Consider the following 25,292-nt stretch of genomic DNA (forward strand, 5'->3'; position numbering starts at 1 on the left):
GAAGTCGGGTTAAACTTAAACTCGGGTTTAAAGTTGCAGTTTAAGTATGGATAGCCAATTGTTACATTAATCACTAAAAGCAGAGACATCATATTTCAGCTCACTTAGCCCTCAAATCATTTATAATTGTCTAGGAAGCATGAATACATGTAGATGATTGTCTTCACCATTTAAGAATCAGGAATGAGCACAGTAAACATAAGAAACATACAACTTAATAAACATTTTGACACTTATAGCTTACCATAATTTTAGCACAGGGTTAGACCATGGTCTAAGTTAAACCTGACTTCAGAATATGGCCTGAGGGAATATTTCCAGCACCTACATGTACAAGTATACCAGGGCTCATCCATATTATTTTTATATCACATGATTACAATTCACATGAACGCACGCACAGGGAGTCGTGGGCGCATATTGTCACTTCCATATTGCATGTGAATTCATGATTCAATTTGTAATATTAAAAAAGGAGAAAAAAAAGATGTAGACAGTACCTCATTACATGCACATCCATCAAATATTCAAGGTGATGATTTACATATGACTTTGACTCTCCACTTGTATTACCAGAAAACAAACTACAAATTTATAAAAGGCAAGAATCTAATACCGTTACCTGAAAACCTAGCTCGAGATAGCCCTATAATTAAAATTATTTAGTTTTTGTTTTATGTAGAAATAATCTCTTTGCATCAAAATGGGCAGCTTTAGATCTGTGACGCAAAGCTGGAGACAAGGGGGTTTCACAAGAGTATTATCAAGTGCTTTATTACACAGAACCAGGTTATGAGGGACTTCTTCACTGGCTCATTAGAGAGAACCTTCCCTGCTGGCAAAGTATTCTGGATTTGGAGTTGTCTGGTGTACATACCAAATGTAAAGTTAGAGTGAAACTATTCTACATGTACATTCCAAAACAAATCATACTTTACTGTAATAGTTGGAAAAAGAAATAAATGAAATGAGCGAATGAATGAAAATACAGTGAAAATCACTTTAGAACACATTACAGAATTGCACTGATGTAGTATAAAGCAGTTTGTATAAAGCAAAAGGAATCATTGGATTTATACCTGGTACCTAGCCAAGTGATCAAATATCACATACATCTAGATAGCATGTTGTATCCTCATAAAATAAAAATATCATTCTGAGTAACATATTTTAAGAGGATATAATTTCAAAGATTTTGTGTACTGAGCAAAAGGAAACATGGTCCCAAATTTCAAATTTTCATTCAAACTTTCCAAAATTCTTGACTTTCTTATTGCAGTCCTATTTAGTTTCAGCTATCTGCTTCTCTAATTCTTATCAATTTTCTGTTTTTTTTTAACAATATCCATTTGGGTTGGATTTCCCTTCACAAAAATCCCCCAGATTCCTTCCACTTCCCATTGGACGTTTACAAAACAATGGGGATACTAAACAGCTGTGAAATCCCACATGCAGCCAAGCAAGTGGATACCAGTTTTGAACCTCATAAGGGGTACAGCTTTAGCTAAGCATTTATTAGACGGGTAACAGAACCATCCCTTCCCAATTCCTCACAACAAAAAAATCATGGGCAAATACAAATATTGGATTATTTGCAAGAAACAGACACTTTCTAAACCAACACCTTCATAGAAGTATACTTTTTGTTAACAACACATATAATGTACATTCAGAAATAAAATTGTGGTCATTAAATTAATGACATATACAGTGCGTATCAAAAAAAAGTTTACACTTAGAAAAAATCCTGTAAAATTATGCATTTGTAATATCGGGTAGATTTTTCAAAATTTTAACATTGGTACAGATCCATTTAAGCAAATGACGTTATAATTGTCAAAAAATATTTCCGCTTGAGTGAGCACCACTTATTTTTGAAAAGTTAGTGAAAAATGATTTGCGCAGAACTTTGAAATAGTTATGCGAATCAAAGTAGACCTTAATCATGAAGAACACTTGGAATTTAGCTAGTAAAATTGATTTGAGAATATCTTTTACCTTTTTGTAAATTGTTTCCTTGCGCAAAATACTTCAAAGAGTGCATTGCGCCCCACACACCGAGGCCATTGTGACGATATTTGCTTACACAGAGCTGTGATTTACATGAAATGGCTTAGGCTTGATTTTATTTTATCATTGTCAAGCTTGGGAAAAGTGTGGAGAAACGAGTATCAAATGAAAAATGAAATGTAAACCCACTTTAAATGATAAGAACTTAGTGAAAAATTGCTGGAGATGTCTGATGTAAACTTTTGTTCAGATTCAGTTATGCCCCCAGATCCAGCTGGCACAAATAGGGTAAAGGTTGTGCTTACTAAGTGTTGAAATTTCAATTTGGGTGGCAAAATTGTTACAAAATGCTTGAATGTATCCGTTTTATTTCAGGTGACTAAAAATGCAAGGGAAATGTAAGAGAAATGTTTTGCAGGGTAAGTTTGATTTCACCCTTTCCCCTTGACACAGTATGAAAATGAGCATTTCTGCGCAAACAGATTTCTGCGAGCTTTACAAAAATGGACAGTGCTCACTCAAGCGTAACATTCTGTCAAAACTTTTACTTTCATTGGATAGATGAGACCCAAACCCAAGATAATATGTGAACAAGTGGAATGCCTCTGGCCGTCTCACCTGCATCACGCGGTTCAATATAGCAGCAGTGCTAACTTTGCATACTACTCTAACTCGCACAAGATGTTCAGTGATACATGGTTACTCTTATGTCCTCTTTTTATGAACTAGACCAATAAACTTACAGAGATATGATGGTTATTCAACAAAAAACCCCAACATGGCCAAAGTTCATTGACCTTACATGACCTTTGACCTTGATCATGTGACCTGAAACTGGAACAGGATGTTCAGTGATACTTGATTACTCTTATGTACAAGTTTCATGAATCAGATCCATAAACTTTCAAAGTTATGATGGTAATTCAACAGATACACCCAATTCGGCTAAATTTCATTGACCTTTGACCTTGGACATGTGACCTGAAACACGCACAGGATGTTCAGTGATACTTGGTTACTCTAATGTCCAAGTTTAACGAACTAGACCAATAAACTTTCAAAGTTATGATGGTAATTCAACAGATACCCCCGATTCGGCCAAAGTTCATTGACCCTAAATGACCTTTGACCTTAATCATGAGACCTGAAACTTGCACAAAATGTTCAGTGATGCTTGATTACTATTATGTCCAAGTTTCATGAATCAGATCCATAAACTTTCAAAGTTATGATGGGAATTCAACAGATATCCCCAATTCGGCCAAAGTTCATTGACCCTAAATGACCTTTGACCTTGATCATGTGACCTGAAACTTGCACAAAATGTTCAGTGATGCTTGATTACTATTATGTCCAAGTTTCATGAATCAGATCCATAAACTTTCAAAGTTATGATGGGAATTCAACAGATATCCCCAATTCGTCCAATATTCATTGACCCTAAATGACCTTTGACCTTGGTCATGTGACGTGAAACTCATGCAGGATGTTCATTGATACTTGATTAACCTTATGTCCAAGTTTCATGAACTAGGTCCATATATTTTCTAAGTTATGACATTTCAAAAACTTAACCTCAGGTTAAGATTTCGATGTTGATTCCTCCAACATGGTCTAAGTTCATTGACCCTAAATGACCTTTGACCTTGGTCATGTGACATGAAACTCTAATAGGATGTTCAGTAATACTTGATTAACCTTATGGCCAAGTTTTATTAACTAGGTCCATATACTTTCTAAGTTATGATGTCATTTCAAAAACTTAACCTCAGGTTAAGATTTGATGTTGACGCCGCCGCCGCCGCCGTCGCCGTCGGAAAAGCGGCGCCTATAGTCTCACTTTGCTTCGCAGGTGAGACAAAAAATTACCCACATGTTGTATATTTTTCGATTCCCAGGGCTTTTTCAAAGTGTAAAGTTTTTTGTGATACGCACTGTATAATAAAACAATAAAAATCAAAAAAATTCTATAGCGTAGCTAGTATATAAATACATTATACTGCGCTGGAATGGACCAGAAAATACTGCTACACATACCATAAAAGCGATTTATTAAAACGCTAATCAGAACTTTTGAAAATAAAGGCAAGTTTGTAAGATTCTCAGAGGACAAGGGATACATTTTTTTCGTATTTCCTCCTTCACATATGGTTGAATAAAGCTCAAAAATATTTTGCGTACAAAGTTAATGGGATAAAAGGCATTAAAAAAATGTTGCTGAGATTTTATCACCATATATGGGCATGGCCATTCCAAAATAGGAAACAAAAGCACAATGAAAAAAAAAACCTTTTTAGACAGCATGGTATTCAACCTACTATGTCAAAATGTGCTAATGGCCAGTTTTCCTATCCTCACTTTCATGTTTAAAATTTGAATTAGGAAAGAATATTATATGATAATATACTTTTCACAATAATAGACATTTAATACACAGGTGTATTTCAAATTTTAACAAATTTACCAGACAAACCCGTTTCACTTTGGTAAAATGTTAAAGGCACCATTAGAAGACAAAATGTAAAATAAGAGTGGCATTTGCCACAAAAACAACACAAAAGAGAAATAAATAACTGTCTAACAGATGAAGTTTCATGGGAGGTTTCTGTTTATTAATCTGCATGTACATGTACTTGACTTTAAGTAATAAATATAAACTACATGAATTCCTTCAATTTAAACTGGAAAAAAAACATGAATTTTCCCTCCTCCTTTTAATAACATTGGTCCATATGAAAATGGTTGAACTTTCAATTCAAATTCTGAATATTTTCAAATTCCAAGAACTATCATATTTGTGAGAAGATACAGGGATTTGAGGATTCTCAACGTAGCATAACTTTTACTCTTTTTCTTTGTGAAGTAGTTGTGCAAAAGGAAAAATGAACATAGACTGAATAAAAGTCAAGCAATCGGGCACAGCTTTTACCATAAGAAGTGCCTCATACTTTGGACAATTAATGGATTGTTTTTTTTATTCAATGCATCATGAAAATTGTTAGTTATCTCTATACATCCCCAGATTTTGAAATAATTTTTAAATGAAATAGAAACAAATCTTTGAAAAAGACAGTACTGAAAACCTCTTTCTCTAAACTTATTGCTAAAAAAATTGAATTAGTTAATAACAAATCTACTAAAATAAAGTTTCATTATAGTTCATTTCGATTCTGCTTCTTTTTGCCTTTGCCATTTAAATCTGCTGGGTTTGGTCGTACAACCTTTGCACCTTCAGGAAGCTCTGTAACTGTCTGCTCTTTCGGAATTTTATCCACATTCTTCTTCTTTCCCTTTGGCTTCTTCTCACTCGTACCAGTCGGTAATGAAACGGCGCAGCGGAATCCTAAATTATCTGAGCCGGCATCTGCTTCATTACCCATCCTGGCAATGAGAAAAGTTCAAAACAATAGATTAAGGATAATAATTTTCTAAATCTTAATTTAACTTCATTTTATGACCTACTAAAGCCATGATAGATAAAGATTACAATATTTGATATCAACAAGAGAAGAAATCAACTCTGGTTCGCTCCTTAATTTGAGATCAAATTAACTTATCAGCAATTTATACTACGTGATGATCACCATCTTCTGCACTAAGAAATCAGTTTCTTAATCATTTTGACTGCCATCAAGCTAAAGTTTAAATTTGGTGTCTGTAGATAAACATTCTTGGTATTAAACTATCTGACTGAAAAATTTATCATCTATCAATTTTGATCCTTAATCAAATTTTATTGGAGTTAAGACATTCAGTCCCACTTCATTAATACACCAGAAAAATGCCTCCTCCCCATGTCTCCCCCCACCTCACCCAACCCCTCCCTAAAGCCATTTACAGAATACTTGTGATTAAATGCAAATCTAAACAAAGATCAAATGCAAGTTGAAAATGTGTGCTGCATCTCCTCAGTTGAAAATGATGTTGCAAACGATTTTTTAATTGTGATTTATTTTTTGCAGTTGCGATAAAAATGTCATAATATATTTTGTAATTGATTGATTGATTGTGGGAGAGCGGAAATACTCTCATTTATTTCTTTCAATATCATACAAGTAAAAACATACAAATATCATATATTATTTTGAACATAAATATACAAATATAATCATGAAACATTGAGATTAAAAAAAAAAAAATAATGAAAGAAAAAGGTATCCCAAAAAGCCTCAAAGGCTTGAAAAAAGGGAAATTCAATCCTAACCCTTTCTTCAACATGCCCCACAGCTCATACATCATACAAACCTTGTAGTGACTCTAGCAGCATGGTTAAACTTCCCGTTCTTTGAGTCGATATAAGACCCCCCTCTCAGGACGTAGCGAGTCTTGGAGGGGTCCTCGTCTCCTGGTGAAGGGGCGTCATCTTTTGAACTGGGATTGGCACTGAATTTAGTTGATGTCCACTCCCAAACATTACCAATCATATCATATAGACCTGATAATGAAGGATGAAAATGAGGAAGTTATACAATGAGTATTGATAAAATGTCTCAATTTTTGGAATGCTGTCAACAAACTATGTCATCTGAAAGATGTTGTGAAAATGAGGAAATAATACAATCAATAGTACAATATAAGTATCAATTCAAAAATATAAATTTTGTTAGAAATGCTGACAAAACCTATCAGAGAGAGAAGGGTTGGGAGCTTTTATCAATCACAAAGATAAAATCTCCTTCATATTTGAAAACAAATTTTTGAAAAAAAATTCCCCAAAATGAAACTTTTCTCATAAGCACTGTAAACATGCAGCGTTCTCGCCAGAAAAAAATTCACCCATGTCGGGGACTTGTGCTGCCACTCCCGGGGGGTGGGTGCGGAGCGCGGAAGCGACGGCCTTTTCATCAAATAGAGACGCCAAGGAAGCCCCATTGTGGCGTATTTTTAAGCCCACACAAATGCACATAAATGCTAGGCCTGGGAGTAAACATCGATTGATCGAATGGTTCGATTGGCATGCCGCCAATCACCAATCGATTAGCAAAATTTACACAAATCGAATGTTCGGCAGATCCCGATTATGACATTGGGAGAACTCGAATACCCAAGTAATAATAACAAAATGACAAGAAAACAATGATGACACTTCATACAGGTTTAAAAATTATGTTACCGAGATAATTTTTCAAAAATAATCAATGATTGTATTACATTCACAGTTACACACCAACATGAAAGCGCTCCGAATTCTTTTTAATCCCACCCAACCTTGCCCTCGATTCACAAAATGAGTTCATTGTCTGCGTGCACAAAACAATAAGAAAACACACAACCAATCTCACTTGAGCTGATTGGACCTTCGGATAGCCAATGAAACTTTTGGGGAAACAAAGAAGAAGGCAGTGGTTCCCTTATCAGGAGAGGTCATGACTTCAGAAATAAATTGACCCCTCCCCCATCTGTGTGTGTGTGAGGGAGAGAGAAAGATAAGGGTGGGAGCCGGACAATTCCTTTCATGTTTCAAAACATGCAATAATGCAACCTTTTTTCTATCCCCTTCACACAATGAAAACTACATTCCAACATGCGCCCGTCTTCACCGGTACTTTCTCGACTAGTCTCCAGAAATAGACCCAGTTATACATGTAGGTTCAAATGATAAAAAAATCGTAATTTTAAAAGGTATTTCAAACTAAATATTTTGCAAAATATTTTTTTGAAATACATGTGTAGAATCGTGGCCAGTGCCACAAGTGGGGGCATGGGGACATGGTGTGGGCAAGGGATGAAATTGTTCAAGAAATGCTCCACCTGGGGTCAGTCTCAAAGAATAGTTCATGAATGAGTTGTTTACATCTTTGGGCTTTGGACTTTGATCTGGGCTGATTCATTCATATGCAGGGGTGTGGCACTTGGAGGGATGCATGCATAATACCAGAGTACCAGCATGGATTTAGGAAGGATTTTCATTGGAACAATAAACTGAAAGTTTTAATCTCATTTCATGTAGTTTCTTTTGATATAAATATCATGGAGAAGGGGAAAAAGGTCCTACTTTCATTTATTCTAAACATGTGACTTTGATGGAGATTTCACCATAAAGTAGGTCAACTATTGTGACTTAAAAGACCTGATTCCCGACGAACAATCGAATCATTCGATTATTTTTTCAGGAAATAATTGAATGGTAAAAATGACAATCGTCCCAGGCCTTACATCCATGCACCATAGCGGTCACGCACAGTTCTCAAACTCCTTTGCTATTCGTTCATTGTGTGCAGAGAGGGCGGGATAAAATGACAAACACAGTACAACTCCTTTGCTATTCGTTCATTGTGTGTATAGAGGGCGAGATAAATGACAAATACAGTACAAGTATCCTTGTATATACAATGCACTCCCATCATATCAGTAAGCGCAGCTACCGGTAGGTCATGGAGCATAGCCGGTGTGATGTGCGGGGCAGACAGGGGAATAGGCAACGGAACGACCGTACCGTGCCGTCATATGCCCGCAATAGCAGCCGCGAGCTAGCTGGGCGCCTTGCCACTTTCCTAGCCGTAGTAGGCCTGTAAGTGGTCTTAAGTTGGTGGGACTTTGGTGCAACCCGATAAATGAAGTTGATATTTCTAAGATGAGTTCATGGAGTGTATTATTTTTTTTCTGAATATTTCAATTTAATTTTTCCACGCATGTCGCTGAAATTTTACGCATGGTTCCACTTGGTCTCCATTTCCGCACGCATGGTGTTTGCACCATGCGTATTATACACTGGCGAGAAGCGCTGTATACATGTATGTAGTGCCACCCTGACTTTCTAAGAGTTCTAAATATTGATAATATAGTATTTGTATAGCGCACGTATCCACCTTGCTAGGTGCTCCTATATTACCCCGGCTAAGCTAGTCTACCGATTCTGGTGCGCACAGCTTTTTGAGGAATTACTTCCTGCCGGTACCCATTTACCTCACCTGGGTCGAGTGCAGTACAGTGCGGATAAATTTCTTGCTGAAGGAAAACACGCCTTGGCTAGGATTTGAACCCACGACCCTCTGTTTGAAAGGCGAGAGTCAGAACCACTAGACCACGACGCGCCCACATGTAGCTTCAGATCAAACTCACATCGAGATGGATCTCCACACTTATACAAGTTGAGGTCACTCTCAGTTAAACTTTTAAAAATTTGGTATCTATCATTCCACAATACTTGTTATTGTTGCATGGCAAATAATGTCAAATCAAGAAACAGTTTACCAATATGGAAATTGTTCAGCTTTCTATTTTGAGAAGCAAAAGAAGGTCCACTTAAAAATAAATTTTTCTTCTAATCAAAAGTGATACAGCATGTCTCAGAACACTAGGCATGATACCAATGCTTACAAGGTCAATCGTCATTCTATCTCAAAGAACTCATTTAACAGTATGTACCCCACAGAAAATTAAGGTCAAACAACAAATCTCTCCTACATGTAGTAGTTCCCAAAATTAATACTCAATTCTATGGCGCTCATGCATTCAAAATGTCCTCTGTGAACTTTGGAATAAAACAAGATAATAATGTAAAATCCTTTAAATCCCTTTTGAAGACATTCCATTTTGTAAAATAAGATATACACTGTACGTGTACTAATTAATTGATAATATATTTGCTCCTCTGTGAACAGGCTTTTCTTTCTTCTCCATTCTTTCTATTCTTCTTTCTAAAGCGCATAGAGACATGATTATATCATTGCTATATGCGCGATATAAGCAATGTGTTATTATTATCATTGATTTTGGTGAAGTGAAAATAAAGAAAAAATTTGAATTTCTGAGACACCCTGTACAGGTCAACATTTACTTCTACCTCTTATCAAAGGCTTCACTCACCATACTCATTTTGAGGTTCGAAAGCATCTACAGGAGCAACGCCATGATAACCATCAGCTTTGGTATTTTCTTCGGGAAATTTGCCCTTTATAATAAAAATACAAAAACAAACACATGGAAATGATGCACAAAAATATCAATATAAGTCTGTGGAAAAAACATCTGTAAAATAAGGTAAAGGGGAGGCATGAAAGTTCTAACCTCACATTATAAGAAGCATCAGCTTTGAGGAATATTCAGAGAGAATATGAGAAATGATACCTACAGTTTACAAATAGCGAATAGGCATGAGTGCGATATTTCGCACGAGGTGAAAGAAAGATGCTCTATTCAAAGAGGCATTAGCCAAGTTGAATAGAGCGTTTCTTTCTATCACCGAATGCGAAATCTCGCACCATTGCACGAATAAGAATATTCGCTATTTGTGTTGTACAACGCCTCGGAATTTAGCAAAAATATGAAAAAAAACAAGAGTTTGTCTCTATAATAATCTATGAAAAGGGAGCAAAAATACTGAAAGCGAAAAGCAAAATCCCACAGGCGCACATGACCTTGGGCAGCATTAATTGTGCATTTAGCCAGCAGGCTTACACGCGCATTTCACCTTCATTTTTACTGAGTGCAATGAATTAAATGGTATTGTAACGTCACATCCTAAAGCCGTGCAACGGTACATATTGGATAGTACGTCTTCTGTGCAACGGTACGAATGTTTGACATTCAACCTCCCATTTGCTCGCGTACAACAAGCTATTAAAGTAGGCGTTGTACAATATGAAATGATAAGGGAATATTTACATGTATGGATGACCATCAAGATGCAATGATTCATTGTGCAATCACTATTACAGAATCATTCAGACCCAACGGCCTGTCAATTCTATTGAAATGGCATATCAATACAAGTGCATCGGGACTCGCAAAAAACAGCTTTCATCAATGCATCCTACCCACAATATTGTATCATATATTAAAGATACAAGTACTTTCATACTCATCTGAAAGGAGTTACTCTCTCAATGATAATTTTGCATCCAATAATTCCTACCACACCAAGGCCATTAGGAAAAGTGGTACAATCTACAAAACATAAATACCAAAAACATAACTTTTTAAAACTAAAATTCTTGTCTGAACTGTGGTTATCATCTAACAGCTTTAAAAAAGATAGCAGTGGATCACATTATTGCAAGGATTAGATATTACATTAATTCTTCAATCTACATGCTACTTCAATTCTGGTAATTCTTTCAGTATTACATATGTATGTAGATATTGAGTTGAAGATTTTTTTATATCGCACATCACAATCTATTTCTTTTTTCCCCCTTTTTTTCAAATACATGTACTAATTTTCGAATATTAATGGGGTGCGTTGTGCTCTAGTGGTTCTGACTCTCGCTTTTCAAGCAGAGGGTCGTGGGTTTGAATCCTATCCAAGGCATGTTTTCCTCCAGCAAGAAATTTATCCACAATGTGCTGCACTCGACCCAGGTGAGGTGAACGGGTACCGGCAGGAAGTAATTCCTCAAAAGCTGTGCGCTCCAGAATCGGTAGACTAGCTTAGCCTGGGTAATATATACATATCGGTGGCCTTGAGCAGCACCTACATGAAGCAAGGTGGATACATGTACGTGCGCTATAGAAATCCTATATTATTATCATCATTATTAATTATTTCAATTAACGTTTGGTTACAATATTAATGACTGAATGATAGACTATTACCTGCCATATGTTCATCCTATTCTTTTCATATTTGTTCCCCCATGGATATTCTTTTCCTGTGGTATATATAGAGAGAGAAATGGAGAGAGATACATGAACGTCAGAGTGGGGTCGAGAAGAGGGAGAGAGGTGATAACATAAACATAAAAAGTTAAATTTCGCTGAGATACAAACAAACATCAAAATATCATCATTTCCTATTTGACTTCAATGTATCTCAAATTAGGTAGAATAATCATTTAAAATTTTCTGTCTTTACTTAATCAGAGTTATAATCAGTGCTTCATGTACAAAAAAAACATGTACATGTACCCCCCATGCCTCTATTGTTTTTAAATTTTCAAAAGAGTCACGGACAGAATAGTAGTATTATCTTCGTCAATTTTCTAAATTGCCTAAGCTACGTAGTTTTGATTTATCAATTGTTATGTCTAAATTTAATCAGCACAAAACTGGGTGTATAACTACACATACATTGTATATTATGTTTTCCATAGATCCTGTCCTATACATGGGCTAAGTCTTTACAGGACAAGTCCACCCCAACAAAAAGTTGATTTGAATAAAAAGAGTAAACTCTAACAAGCAAAACGCTGGAAATTTCATCAAAATCGGATGTAAAATAAGAAAGTTATGACATTTCAAAATTTCGCTTGATTTCACAAAACAGTTATATATGAGGAGACCATGACATCACCCACTCACTATTTCTTTTGTATTTCATTATGTGAAATATGAAATATTCTAATTTTCTCCTCATTGTCAAGTGATACAACAATTAATTCCTCCCTGAGCATGTGGAATTAGCATTGTTTAATACTACATATATTTTGATATCCAATTTTGATGAAATTTTCAGCATTTTGCTCAGTGAATTCTCTTCTATGTATTAAGATAAAAATATTTTTAGCCCGAACCATCCCTTGAATGGTTTACTAGCTAGTCTATACATGCATACCTTCCAGACCCCCTCGTGCAGCAAACTCCCATTCTGCTTCAGTAGGTAGTCTCCATCCATGCCACTGACAGAATGTTCTTGCATCGACTTGGCTGATATGAACGGCCGGATAGTTCAATCGCTTCTCAATCCCACTTCCTTTACCTTCTGGCTAATAACAATTGAAACAATCTCATATTTTATTTACAAATATTTCAACAAATGATAATAAATAAGAATAATGATAGTAATGTTAAACTTCGAGCTTGGGACAAAGAATCATTGCAATGATCCTTTTTGCTATTAAATATTCTGATCATCGGTCTTTATAATCACAATCCCTTTATCTCATAGATAAAAAGCACTCAATCTATAAATTAAACATATTCAAAATTAATGACATACTTATCATAGTTCAGTACATATAGTACATATACATCATGATAATAGAAGGAATACATGTATATTAAACATGACAATATTTTAAGAAAAGAAAATGGATAGTTAGTTTGTACCAAGAGTATAAAACATTCTAAAAATACTGCTCAATAGTGAACATGAATGATTACATGTATGCCTAGGATCACAATAGAAAACAATCAATTCCTAATTACGACTCACCTGTCTCCAATAAGCATTTTGAACAGGAATCCACCAAGGTGTGCTCTAAATTTCAAAATAAATTAAAAGAAAAATGTCAGATTTCATGGAGTGTCTTGGTACAAAAATACAAAACGCAGTGTATCAATTACATATCAATAAAAAGGAACTAGACAATCATGTTCTTTGTTTGTTTCTGTTTTTTGCTTCTTCATAATGTGCATTTATTCTGGAGAAACAAAAGTCCCAATCTAAATAAAAAGGGGAAAAATAAATGGCTGCTTCAATAACCCTAAAAGGACTGGGGGCAGGGGTGTGAGTGGTCACAAATAGAAAGATCTGAGAAAAGCTGAAGAGTGTTGAAAAAGTCTGAAATAAAAAGAGCTCCCATTGTTTTTGTACAGAGGAAAGCCAAAAATAAGCTGAAATTAAGCTGAAAATCATAAAAAAATTCTGAAATCAGATAAAAATCTGAACTCACACACCCCTGACTGGGGGGCCATAATGCCCCCCTAAACGCTTTGGATATTTCCGGAACACAAAAAAGATAGCTCCGCAAAATCTTTGTACTTTTTTCTTTGAAGTCTCGTGCAACTTTTGAGACAAAATTTGCGACGTTTGGCATCGCAGTGCCACATGACCCTTTATGAGACAATGTCATGCCGAAAATAGCTCATTTCCATACTCGATGCACAAAGTCTATGGGAGATGAAATTCATGAAATGGTGATAATTTTTCATTCTAATCGGTTTACTCAATCAATTTAGTTGTTAAATGGGCTATAATGATTTCCATTGAAAAAAATTAAAACAAAAGATGGAAAAATAAAGAAATACATAAGGAAAAATTTAGATTTCAAAATTTTTCTTTGTGAAAACCTTTAAATAAGATTACAAAGATGCAACTGGAAAAAAAGTAAAATTGGGTGTTAAATATGCAAATAATGTTTTTCACTAATAAATTTGCATACATGTATTTTATTGATAATAAATTTAGATAATTACATGTATTTTCGGGAATTTTATACTGGCTTGTAGTTTGCATGGTAAAGAATATACATCTCTAATAGCCTAGTCCTTTTAGGGCTATACTCCTTGCCCACTTAGTGGAAGTTCAGCCACCTTTGATTCTAGTCTCATTTCATTCCCAATGCACACAGAGTGCATTTGGTCTATAGTACACACACCCAAACACAGTAGTGATGTGTGCATTGCATATTTCAGTGTACACACAAAGACTTTCTTTTTACCCCAAAATTAATACTATCAAAAGTTATAGAGAGTTAAAGGTGATTTAGTCAATCCAAAACCCCTTGTTAATGTTGCACCCTAAACTTAATGTGCACAAGATTGATAATATCCATGGCGGGCAAAGATGAACAAACAAAATAGAAACAATTTTTGTTTATTGCCATTAATAATAATGATATATAGCATTAATGAGGCAATGATCTATCTAGTTGCCTATTCACTATATATTACCCCGGCTGTAGCTCCAGCTGCTAAAGGCGCTTGGTGCATTCAAGGAATGAATCCTGCCGGGTACCCATTCACCTCACCTGGGTCGAGTGCAGCACAGTGTGGATAAATTTCTTGCTGAAGGAAAACACACCATGGCTAGGATTCAAACCCACAACCCTCTGTTTGACAGGCGAGAGTCAGAACCACCAGACCACGACGCACCCATTCAATGTAATTCATTTTGGCAACTGCCATTAATTGAGGGACCAATCTCATTCGTAATTTTACAAGAATAAAATTGGATAACCTTTACTTACAGGTAACCTTTGTTCAATTGTATTCTTAATATCCTCAGGGACAAAGGCATCAAATGCAAAACTCCATGTGTATTTCTCAGCGTCAGTCTTGTATTTCTTTGCTCTCACAAATTTCCTATAACAAAGAAATAATGAACAAAATGTACGAAAATTATATTCATGTCAATCTAGAATTTGTAAATTTGTACGTAGCAAGACAAAAAAAGGATAATAGAAACTGGACATTGGCCTATTCTCGTCTGCAGACACTGATCCTCATTGATTCAATGATCCTCACTGAACAAGCAGGGCCCTGTTGCATGAAAGTTTACCATTCCAGTAAATTGCATGGAATCCTTGGTTCTGATTGGCTGTTGATCAGAGTTACCATGGCAGTTAACATAATAGTAATTTGCATGCAATGGGGCCCTGGTCTTAGAAGAAATCTAGCCAAATTTATCTTATCATATCATTAAAGAAAATAAAAATTTGGAATTAAATAAAGCAAGTGCTTATGGTAAAACGAGTCAATTATGGCTGACTGCCACATAAAAAGAAAAGAAGGAGTAAAAGGATGTTTCAATTTCAAAGTACATGAGGGTCCTTCCATTTACAACTCAGCCCAGCAGGTAAAGACCACTTCCCTTTAATAAATAAAACAGTTTGCACAGCAAATTTGATATTCACTGTTTGGGGGAATAAAGCAAACCTACATTATCTAATTAGAGGGTGTTTTGTTTGCACACATTTTCACTATAAATCTCAAAGAACCGTAGAATGGTAACAGCTTGTTGAATGATTATCAATCCAGGATGCAATTCACAAAATCAACAGATACATGCTTCAGCAATTTCATTACATGGAATTTAGGAATTCTTTCCCCATTTCATGTTAAAACTAGGAGGTGCGATAGCTCAGTCGGTAGAGCGGGGATTCATATTCCGGTGACCCGGGTTCGATTCCCACGTGGTGCGCTAGTGACCTTTGGTAAATCCTCAGTACCAGGTCCTTCGGAGAGGACCTAAAGCTGTCGCTCCTCTGTTTGCTTGCTTACACGCATTCATGCTTTAGCAGTCAGGTAAAATATCACCACCAATCTGTATTTTCATGAATTTCTCAAACTCCTCAATGGATGGAAAAACATTACATGAATGTATTCTTGCAATATACCCCCTAAAAAACATTTGGTGAAAAAAAAGACATCCTAATCACTGAAGAAGTGCAACCTACACGTATCTTTCATCCCAATGCAAAATTTTATAACATCACACTCATGTCTACATGCTATTTGTGAATAACAAAATCATATTACCAATTACCAAATCATACAAAATATTAATAAACACAGAACATTCTTATCTTTCTGCATGTATCTAATGTATCTAAAACAAGGCTACATTCATATGAAGTATTTGCATTTTAATTTCAGTCTAAAATGCAAAAAGGATTAATCATTTCATGTCTATCCAGGATGTATGATAATGAACAAAGCATATACCTGCATAAATATGTTTCTTTCTTACTCATCACAGAAATAAGTTTTTTCAATATTTTTTTTCCTGTAATAGAGAAACAGAATTACCAGCATATCATTAAAGTGATATTATATTTCACTATCTGGATATCTGGAAATTTCATATCTGGAGATCAACTCTAAGCTGGTCTTCCTTTAATACTTGTGAATACAAGTAAAAAAATATTTCTTAAAGGAGACACACGAAGAAAATTTCACGAAAGTGATGATTATAGACAAATTATACATGGATGGAAAGGTATTGTCTTTTTATACACAAATATGTCACTAAAAAGTCTTATAGATGTCGTGGAAATGCAAGAAATGAAATTATTAGACACCCTTCTCAGCCCCCCAGACCGACAATCACGCAGCCGAAAACGGTCGAGAATTATGACGTCACACAATCGACGTGCTCATCATCTCTCTGTGCATCATGCACTGAATCACCTTACTGACCTACCTTACTGACCTGTTCAATATCTTCCGAATTTACCGTTTTCTTCATGTAATGTGATATTCAATTTCTGTTTTCGACAACTTCAGACCAAACGTGATTCAGAACTGTGTTCCTTTGCCCGTTTTTATTGAATTGTGGACTGTAAAGACCAATTTTGTCCACTGCAGTCGTCATTGTGTTGCTCCACTCCAGTCAGTGAGTGAGTCGCTGCCCAAATAATATAAGTAGAGAATCTAATCAAGAACTTGAAAATCAAAAGCAGCAATTAAGAAGTAAGATTTAATAAATACAGGACTGAATAGAATCTCACATGAAAATAAAAAGAGAAAAAAGAGCTGATAGGAATGGGGAAGGAACATAATTTTAAAAAAATCCAGAACCAAAAAAATCAAAGAGTTTCGAACCAGGATCCCCGCACTCATAAAAAAAAAAAACCTACGTGCGTACAGATTTGTCCACAGACCATGTTATTATATGGACCGTGTTCATAACGATATATGAACAAAGTGCGTTCGCTGCAGTTGCCTCGCAATGCTTCGGCAATCCAAGTGCAATTCCAATCATTTCGCGATCATATATTGCCGTGTTTTTTTGTGGTTCCTGAACTTGCTACGTAATTAAATTTCATAATTTTTATTCAGTTGTGAAGACGAATGTCTATGCTTTATATTGATAATAATATCAATGTGGTGCAAGCATGATTTCTAAGTGAAAATATGCTTTGTTTATTCACGTATATTTCTTGAAAACAAATAATTTTTTCTAAGCTAAATATCGGTTACCAAAATATGTTAAATGTGCATTTCATTTTACTGTTCAGAAAATTCAAACTTTTATCTATGTAATAAGACCAATCTTGAGAGGAATAAACTATTCTAAGAGCAAAAAACGCTGATTGGAAAGATCGTCTTCAATGGGCTGCTGTCAGCTCAGCTGCTCACTGCTCGTGGTGTGACGTCACTCAGCTGGAGCTCGCCAGAGGACGGACGAAGGCAGAAATATGCCATGAAAAAAAGTCATTTTTGAGAGCTGATTTCTGCAAACTCTAATCACTATTTTAAAAGGTGAAGTTATATATCTGATTAGTAATACTTCCCCTTTACAATGATGACCAAAAAAAGTCATTATAAAATACTTTTGATTCTTCGGTTGTCTACTTTAAAAGGAAATATTGTATGTATGCAGTGTATGTAGATCATATAAATGAGGGTTTAGAAAATAGATTGATTGATTGATCCAAACATCAATCCATTCATCCATCCATCCACCAACCCACCCATCTATTCATCTATCCATCTATCCACCCATCCATCCCTCCATCCACCCATCCATCGCTTCATCCATCAATCCTTCCATCTACCCGCCCATATATCCCTCAATCCATCAATCCATCTATCCTCCCATCCATCCATCCATCCACCCAACTATCCATCCATTCATTAATCCACCCGCCCATCCATCCACCTAACTATCATCCACCCATCCATCCAACCATCCATCCATCCACCCATCCATCCATCCATCCACCAATCCATCCATTCATCCATCCATTCATCCATCCATCTACCAATCCATCCATCCACCAATCCATCCATTCATCCACCCATCCATCCATTTATTCCCTAATCGAGCCATCCATCCCCCATCCATCCACCTATTCATCCACCAATCTATCCATTCATCCATCCATTTATCAATCCACCAATTCATCCAACCATCCATATATCTATTCATCCACTAATCTACCAATCCATCCATCCACCAATCCATCCATTCATCCATTCATCCATCCACCCAACTATCCATCCATCCACCAATCCATCCATCCATCCACCAATCCATCCATTCATCCACCCATCCATCCATTTATTCCCTAATCGAGCCATCCATCCATTAAGTCATCCATCCATCCCCCATCCATCCATCTATTCATCCACTAATCTACCAATCCATCCATTCATCCATCTATTTATCCATCCCCCAATCCATTCATCTATGGATCCATCCATCCCCCCATCTATCCATCCATCCATCCCCCATCCATCCACCTATCCATCCACCTATCCATCCACCAATCCATCCATCAACCAATTTATCCATTCATTTATTAATTCATTGACAACCAGGGATTGGCTTCTCAATGGTGCATTTCATTTATCAAATTGATTTAGGAGCCTGATTTTGCAATCAATATTTTTTGTATGCAATATTATCTTTTGACCCCTAGATGACCTTTTGACCTTACCGTCCTCAGAAACACACATGTGGTATTACCCAAAGATCATTTGCACCCAAGATATTTATGCAGATATGAAGAAATAAGTTGATCTTTGACCCCAAATGACCTTCAACCTTATCCTCAACAACACACATGTGGTAATAAGTTAACCAAGGATTACGTAACAAATATGAATTTAATTGATTTAAAAATAAAGAAATGAGAGCAAGTTAGTTGAACAAAAAACTTTAACATTTTCAGACAGACCAACAGGAAAAAACAAAGAATTAAAAGGCGAGATTTTAAAAAATATTTGAATTAATCAGGGTGAATTTCACCTTTAAGAAGTTGTGATGAAAATTAAAGAACATGAAAGTATTAAATGAGATGAGAAATATTGTTAACATTTACCTAAATGATGCAGAAGTGATAGGATACTTGTTGATTTTAAAAGGTTTCACAGTGACCTTTCTCTGGACACCTTCTCCATCTTTACCATCTGCTTTCGATGACCCCATCGTGAACTTTCCTCCAGGCAATTCAATCATATCTTCATACTTATCATACACAGGATCTACACAGATAATTAATAAAGTGAAAGAATAACAATAAGACTTACATTGCACGTAACATCTTAATGAGATGATCAAGGCATTTCAGAGTATTAGAGAATGTAGAAATGGAATGTGGAATTTGTATTTTTCTTAAAATTGACAAGTATTTTAGAGGTTACAGTTATGGGAAAGACAGATATACACTGACACCTGTTTCATAAACTTGTTATAATAACAAATTATGCACGATTTCTATAACAAGTTTACCATCAGCCAATCAATCCACCAATCTCGGTACATACATGTAGCTTTAAATTGATATCAAAAGTTGGTTATTATAACAAGTTTTATGAAACAGGCTCCCTGTGTGAGATATCATATACTCTTTCTACATGTAATGTACTTTTGAAAGAATGTGCTTAAAAATTGGTCTTAAAATGCCTGGTTACACAATGATGACAACTGATAATGCTAGACCACAGGCTTATTTCAATGCTTTTACATTCTGATTCTCACCTTTCACATGTATTTGAGACGGTTTCTTCATTAAGTACACTAACTGTATAAAATTTATTATCATACACTGTACATGTAGCTTCTGCTGTGTGCACATGATGCATGAACAAGCAGCCTTCAAATCATAATTTGGTTACAAATGCATTTACTATTTGCTATCAAAATGATATCATTATGAAAATTAAATTATCATTATTATGTCATTATTTTCATAAATTCTGATCATAAATATTTTAACCCATTATTTTCATCAATGACACACATGTAAATTGACTTCAGATTCTTATTCCAAGACCTTGTAGTGGATTAAAAGCAAGGGTATTAAGTTCTATTGTCCAAGGCCATTCTAGTGAATAGCAGAATAGCTTGTCTGTGGCTCTTTGCTGACGTGGCTCTGTAAGACTTTCACTGAAAAGGATCAGATTGTATGCCTGGCTGCGTCCAAATGTTTCTTAGGAATGGTTGATTGCTCTTCAATAGATGAACATTTCTCTAAATAGGAATTAAATGTGCCTTGCTAGTTGGGTTAATTCATAGATAAAGTGAGTCTCATATCTAGGCCAAAACCTTATGATACATGAATGTCAGAATGGAAAATTCAATAAAAATTTGTAATACATCAAACAAAAATCATTATCTTTCAATGGCAGTAAATGCATTGGTTTTTGGGTCGTTGATTCAACTTCTAAAAATCTTAGCTCTAAAGTTCCAATTGTCACCTACAGGTGTGTGATATTTTAATAAAAATGAATTATTTAGTGCTCACTTTAATATCTGAAAATGTGAGAGACCAGAAACAACATCTAAATTTTAGTTCCATAGTAGGCTATATAGTTTGTTTTGATGGGATTTTTTTTAAGCCACAGATATGTATCTTGAAAGTTTCAACATGGCTTAAATTTGTTTCTAAATATCAAGTGGTATTCTCTTTCTTGGGAATTTCTTTTCTTACAATCTTTTTGAACACAGAACACAGTAAAGGAGAAGGAAAGCAAAATTTGTGGCTGTTAAACGTTATAAATTGTCATTTACAGACAGGGTCCGATGCTCATCCATGGGCCCAGGCCATGGTCCTTTGATGATGGAATTACAAAACAAAATAGACCCTAATTATTTAACAACTACATGTATGATTTAATGTAATAGTATCATCTTTCAATCTCAGGTCAAATCTAAGGGTATTTTCAGGCTTTCCCCTCCCTCAATCTTACACTGCCATCAAGTCCAAACTTTACGCGTGTCCATACTTCAAAAATGAAGCGTGATGAATATTTTTGAAAAGTGTGTGAAGTTTGGACACCCTATCATACACATATCTTTTATCACTGTCTGTTACCTACAAAAAACAGAGAATAAAACCAGAGATTTGGTCTACAGAGTCTATTGTAGGTAATGTTTCAAAAATAGCTGTGTACCTCAGTTTTTTTCATATTAATTCTTTTATATTAATTCTTTTATGATAATTAACTTTATGTCTACTTCCAAGGTTTGTTCCAAGGTAAATCACCCCCCCCCCCTCCCCTAAGCCCTGGCAATAGGATTATCACAGCAGCCAATCAATCAAATTTAACAAGCAGAACACAACAAATGTTCCACTAGACTTGACAAGACAAAAAAAATATCAAATGCTTCCCGGATTCCTCATGAAAAAATTGCTCCTCTTAACCCATTCATTTATGTTATCATATGACTTATGAGGGTATAAAATCTGTGGAAAAAACTGAGCTAAAATTGGTCTTCTTATAATTTACTAATTTAGTCGTAAGTTAAAAGTAAATGGCATGAAAGCCGTAAAAAAACCCCACTATTTTACAGGTTGCGCAACCAATTTCCAAAAATTATCTTAGAGCCTTTAAAGGGAGGACCATTTTATTATACTCAGTGCAACCGCTCCGTCAAACCATCTCGTCCCCTGCCCTGGAACCGCGCCTAGCATGGGAGAGTGGGAGTACAGTGGAATGGACTGGATACGAAAGAGCATTAGCACCCAGGCCGGACAGGTAAGCAAAGATACGGTCCATCCCCAGGTCCACTTCGCCGGCGAGACGGCGAGCATCACACGGAGGGTTCCGATAAAACTTACCGGCAGGAACTTCATCTTTAGATAAGGCATGGGACATCGATACAAGCATCACACAGGTAAGGGTTGAGTAAAATACGAATGCTCTCATCTTCGTTTATCGAGCAGGATCGACAAAGTTATACCAAATGGGACCAAATGGTTTATTTCTGATTGTTCGCCAAATCCAGGCAGAAGGCAAGTGTTTCACGTCTCCGATCCTGTGCACTGCAGTTGCAGAATATGTATTGTAAGAGAAATGATTAAGAAGATTGCTCACTCGTGAAAATCTGCATTTACCGTATTGTAGTGACCTAGCTATGTGTCGCCAAACGCCAGAGCATAGCAATCTCGAATTTCTTTTCTGAAAATAAAATCCATAATATCGAGGGCCCCCTGAGAACATTTTTTTTTTGTACTGGGGTACGAATGCAAATTTGAAAAGCAAAGAAAAAAAGGTTTTTAGTAAAAAAAATTGAGGTCAAATTAGCCTGAGAAATTTGATAAATGAAAAAAAAAACATATAGGCTATAGGGCCTGCTCTCTCTATATGTATTTTTCCCAATTTTTTATTCATCTAGACATCTTCCAGAATACCTGGGGGTGCTACCTATGGAGAATGATACACGCAGCACCCCCATTTTTTTTGGGGGGGGCTTTACATTGGTGGCGGAAGAAAAAAAAAGGTTATCAACAAAAAAATTTAGGGGGGACACAGGAAAAAAATGATAAGAAAAAAAACAAAGTTATCAACTAAAAATTTAGGTGGGTCGTGGGGGACACTAGCGTACCTACGGGGGGAGGGGGTAGTCTGCCCCCTGACGAGTGACAACCCATGCAAAGGACGTATCCCTGCCCCCCCCCCCCCCCCCGACAAGCTTGAAGACCTTTTCTTGTTTTTCTTTTTTTTTGGCTTGTCAATTTTTTTTCTGATGCGAAAACCATTATTTTTGGATGAAGACATTTTTTTTTATTTTTTTGCTTGTCAAATTTTTGGGCGGACGAATTTGCCCCCTGTGGAAAATCCTTGCCCCCCCCTGGGGGCCTGCATGACCATGCAAAAAATCACAATCAGATTGCAAATTTTACGTTTTAGTACAATATTTTTTGGGGGGAAAGGGGCGGGGGTCCACGACCCCTGAACCTGACAGTCAACCCTTCGCCCCCCGCCTATATGCCCCGCTTTTATGATGCTTCCATCTATTCTTAGGTTGAAACAATTGTTTAAAAGACAAGTCCACCCCAGGAAAATGCTGACTTGAATAAACAGAAAAAAAATCAAACTAGCATAGTGCTGAAAATTTCATCAAAATCAGATTAAAAACAAGAAAGTTATGACATTTTAAACTTTTACTTATTTTTCACAAAACAGTGATGTGCACAACTTGGTGATGTGATGTCCATCAGACCATCACTCACTATTTCTTTTGTTTTTTATTGTTTGACTTATACAATATTTCATGTGTTACAAATTTGACAATAAGGACCAATTTGCCTGAACCATACAGTATTAAACAATGCTAATTCCACATGTTCGGGAGGATATGAATTGTTGTTTTACTTGGCAATGAGGAGAAAATTAGAATATTTTATGTAATAAAATACAAAAGAAATAGTGAGTGGATGACGTCATCAGTCTCCTCATTTGCATACAGACCAGGATGTGCATATAACTATTTTCTGAAATTAAGTGAAACTTTAAAATGTCATAACTTTCTTATTTTACATCCGATTTTGATGAAATATTCAGTGTTATGTTTGTTGGATTTTTCTCTTTTTATTCAAATCAACTTTTTGTTGGAGTGGACTTGTCCTTTAAATGATGGCGCAAAATTGCTTGAACACATCATGATATTGAGCACTCCCTGTGTCTGTACGTGCATGTGAAAGGTCAGTGATTGAGTAACGAAAAAACGGCCTACCCCTAAAATCAGCACCATCATAAAAAAAGGACCTGGAAATGGGGGCATGGCCCCCCCCCCTTAGTCATCATTTTAAAGCAAACATATAAGTGCTCTGATCAACGCAAATTTTCCGAAAAAACCCTCAAAATATTTCCCTAAGTCACCTCACTTTCAATATTTAAGAACAAGTCCACCTCAACAAAAACTTAATTTGAATAAAAAAAGAAAATCCAACAAGCATAACGCTGAAAATTTCATCAAAATCGGATGTAAAACAAGAAACTTATCACATTTCAAAGTTTCGCTTCATTTCATAAAACATGCACATCTCGGTCGGTATAGAGGGAACTGACGACATCACTCACTATTTCTTTTGTATTTCATTATGAATTATGAAATATTGTTATTTTCTCGTCATTGTCATGTGAAATGAAGTTTCATTCCTCCCTGAACATGTGGAATTCCATTATTTTAACATTTTGTGGTTCAGGCAAGGAGGTCCTAATTGTCAAATTCGTAAATATTGAAATATTGTATCATTCAAACAATTAAAAACAAAAGAAATAGTGAGTGACCTCATCGACTCTCTCATTTGAACTGACTCGTTCACATAACTATTTTGTAAAAATAAGCAAAAGTTTGAAATGTCATAACTTTCTTATTTTACATCCGATTTTGATGAAATTTTCAGCATTGTGCTTGTCTGATTTTTCTCTATTGATTCAAATCAACATTTTTCTGAGGTGGACTTATCTTAATTGAGACATAATCTAATTAAAAACGTGCCCTTCTATCGTCGGCAATTAAGCGTCAACAACGTTGCCGGGTCAAAATGTGTTTACGCTTCCCATGATCAATATCCAGCTTGGAAAATGGATCAGATTGCAATGCAAGCACGAGCCGAACATTTGAAACTGACCCCAAAAGGGAACACTTAAGAACATATACTGCAGGGCCCTGCATGGGAACAAATTTTTGGCTGGGGGTGCTGAAGTAGGCCTGATTTCGCCAAATGAGGGGGGGGGGGCAAAACTTGTTTCTTTGAAGGGTAACAGTCATATATATTCTTATAAAAGCATCAAATTATAATCTCATAAGCTCTATTTAAATTGTGCGAGCGCGAGCTAAATTCTTTTGAAAATTTCATTTTTTTCCTGAAAATGTAATATTCCGTGCAATATTTGAGATCCTGAACAAGATGCGTATGTAACTATTCGAAAAGGGACAT

General features: G+C 35.9%; 1 protein-coding gene across 1 annotated transcript; it reads right to left on the reverse strand.

Moving 5' to 3' along the window:
- Nucleotides 1–3,953: 3,953 nt before the first annotated feature.
- On the reverse strand, nt 3,954–22,415 carry LOC121427539 (inactive C-alpha-formylglycine-generating enzyme 2-like). Its single transcript, XM_041623984.1, has 9 exons — nt 22,185–22,415; nt 19,443–19,605; nt 14,862–14,976; nt 13,106–13,150; nt 12,506–12,656; nt 11,548–11,603; nt 9,820–9,904; nt 6,256–6,445; nt 3,954–5,391 (listed from the first exon to the last, which is right to left on the reverse strand). The coding sequence occupies exons 1-9, from the start codon at nt 22,270–22,272 to the stop codon at nt 5,163–5,165; spliced, it is 1,122 nt and encodes a 373-aa protein (XP_041479918.1). The 5' UTR covers nt 22,273–22,415; the 3' UTR covers nt 3,954–5,162.
- Nucleotides 22,416–25,292: the final 2,877 nt, after the last annotated feature.

Source organism: Lytechinus variegatus, chromosome 14, assembly GCF_018143015.1.
Source record: "Lytechinus variegatus isolate NC3 chromosome 14, Lvar_3.0, whole genome shotgun sequence".
Lineage (NCBI taxonomy): Eukaryota > Metazoa > Echinodermata > Echinoidea > Temnopleuroida > Toxopneustidae > Lytechinus > Lytechinus variegatus.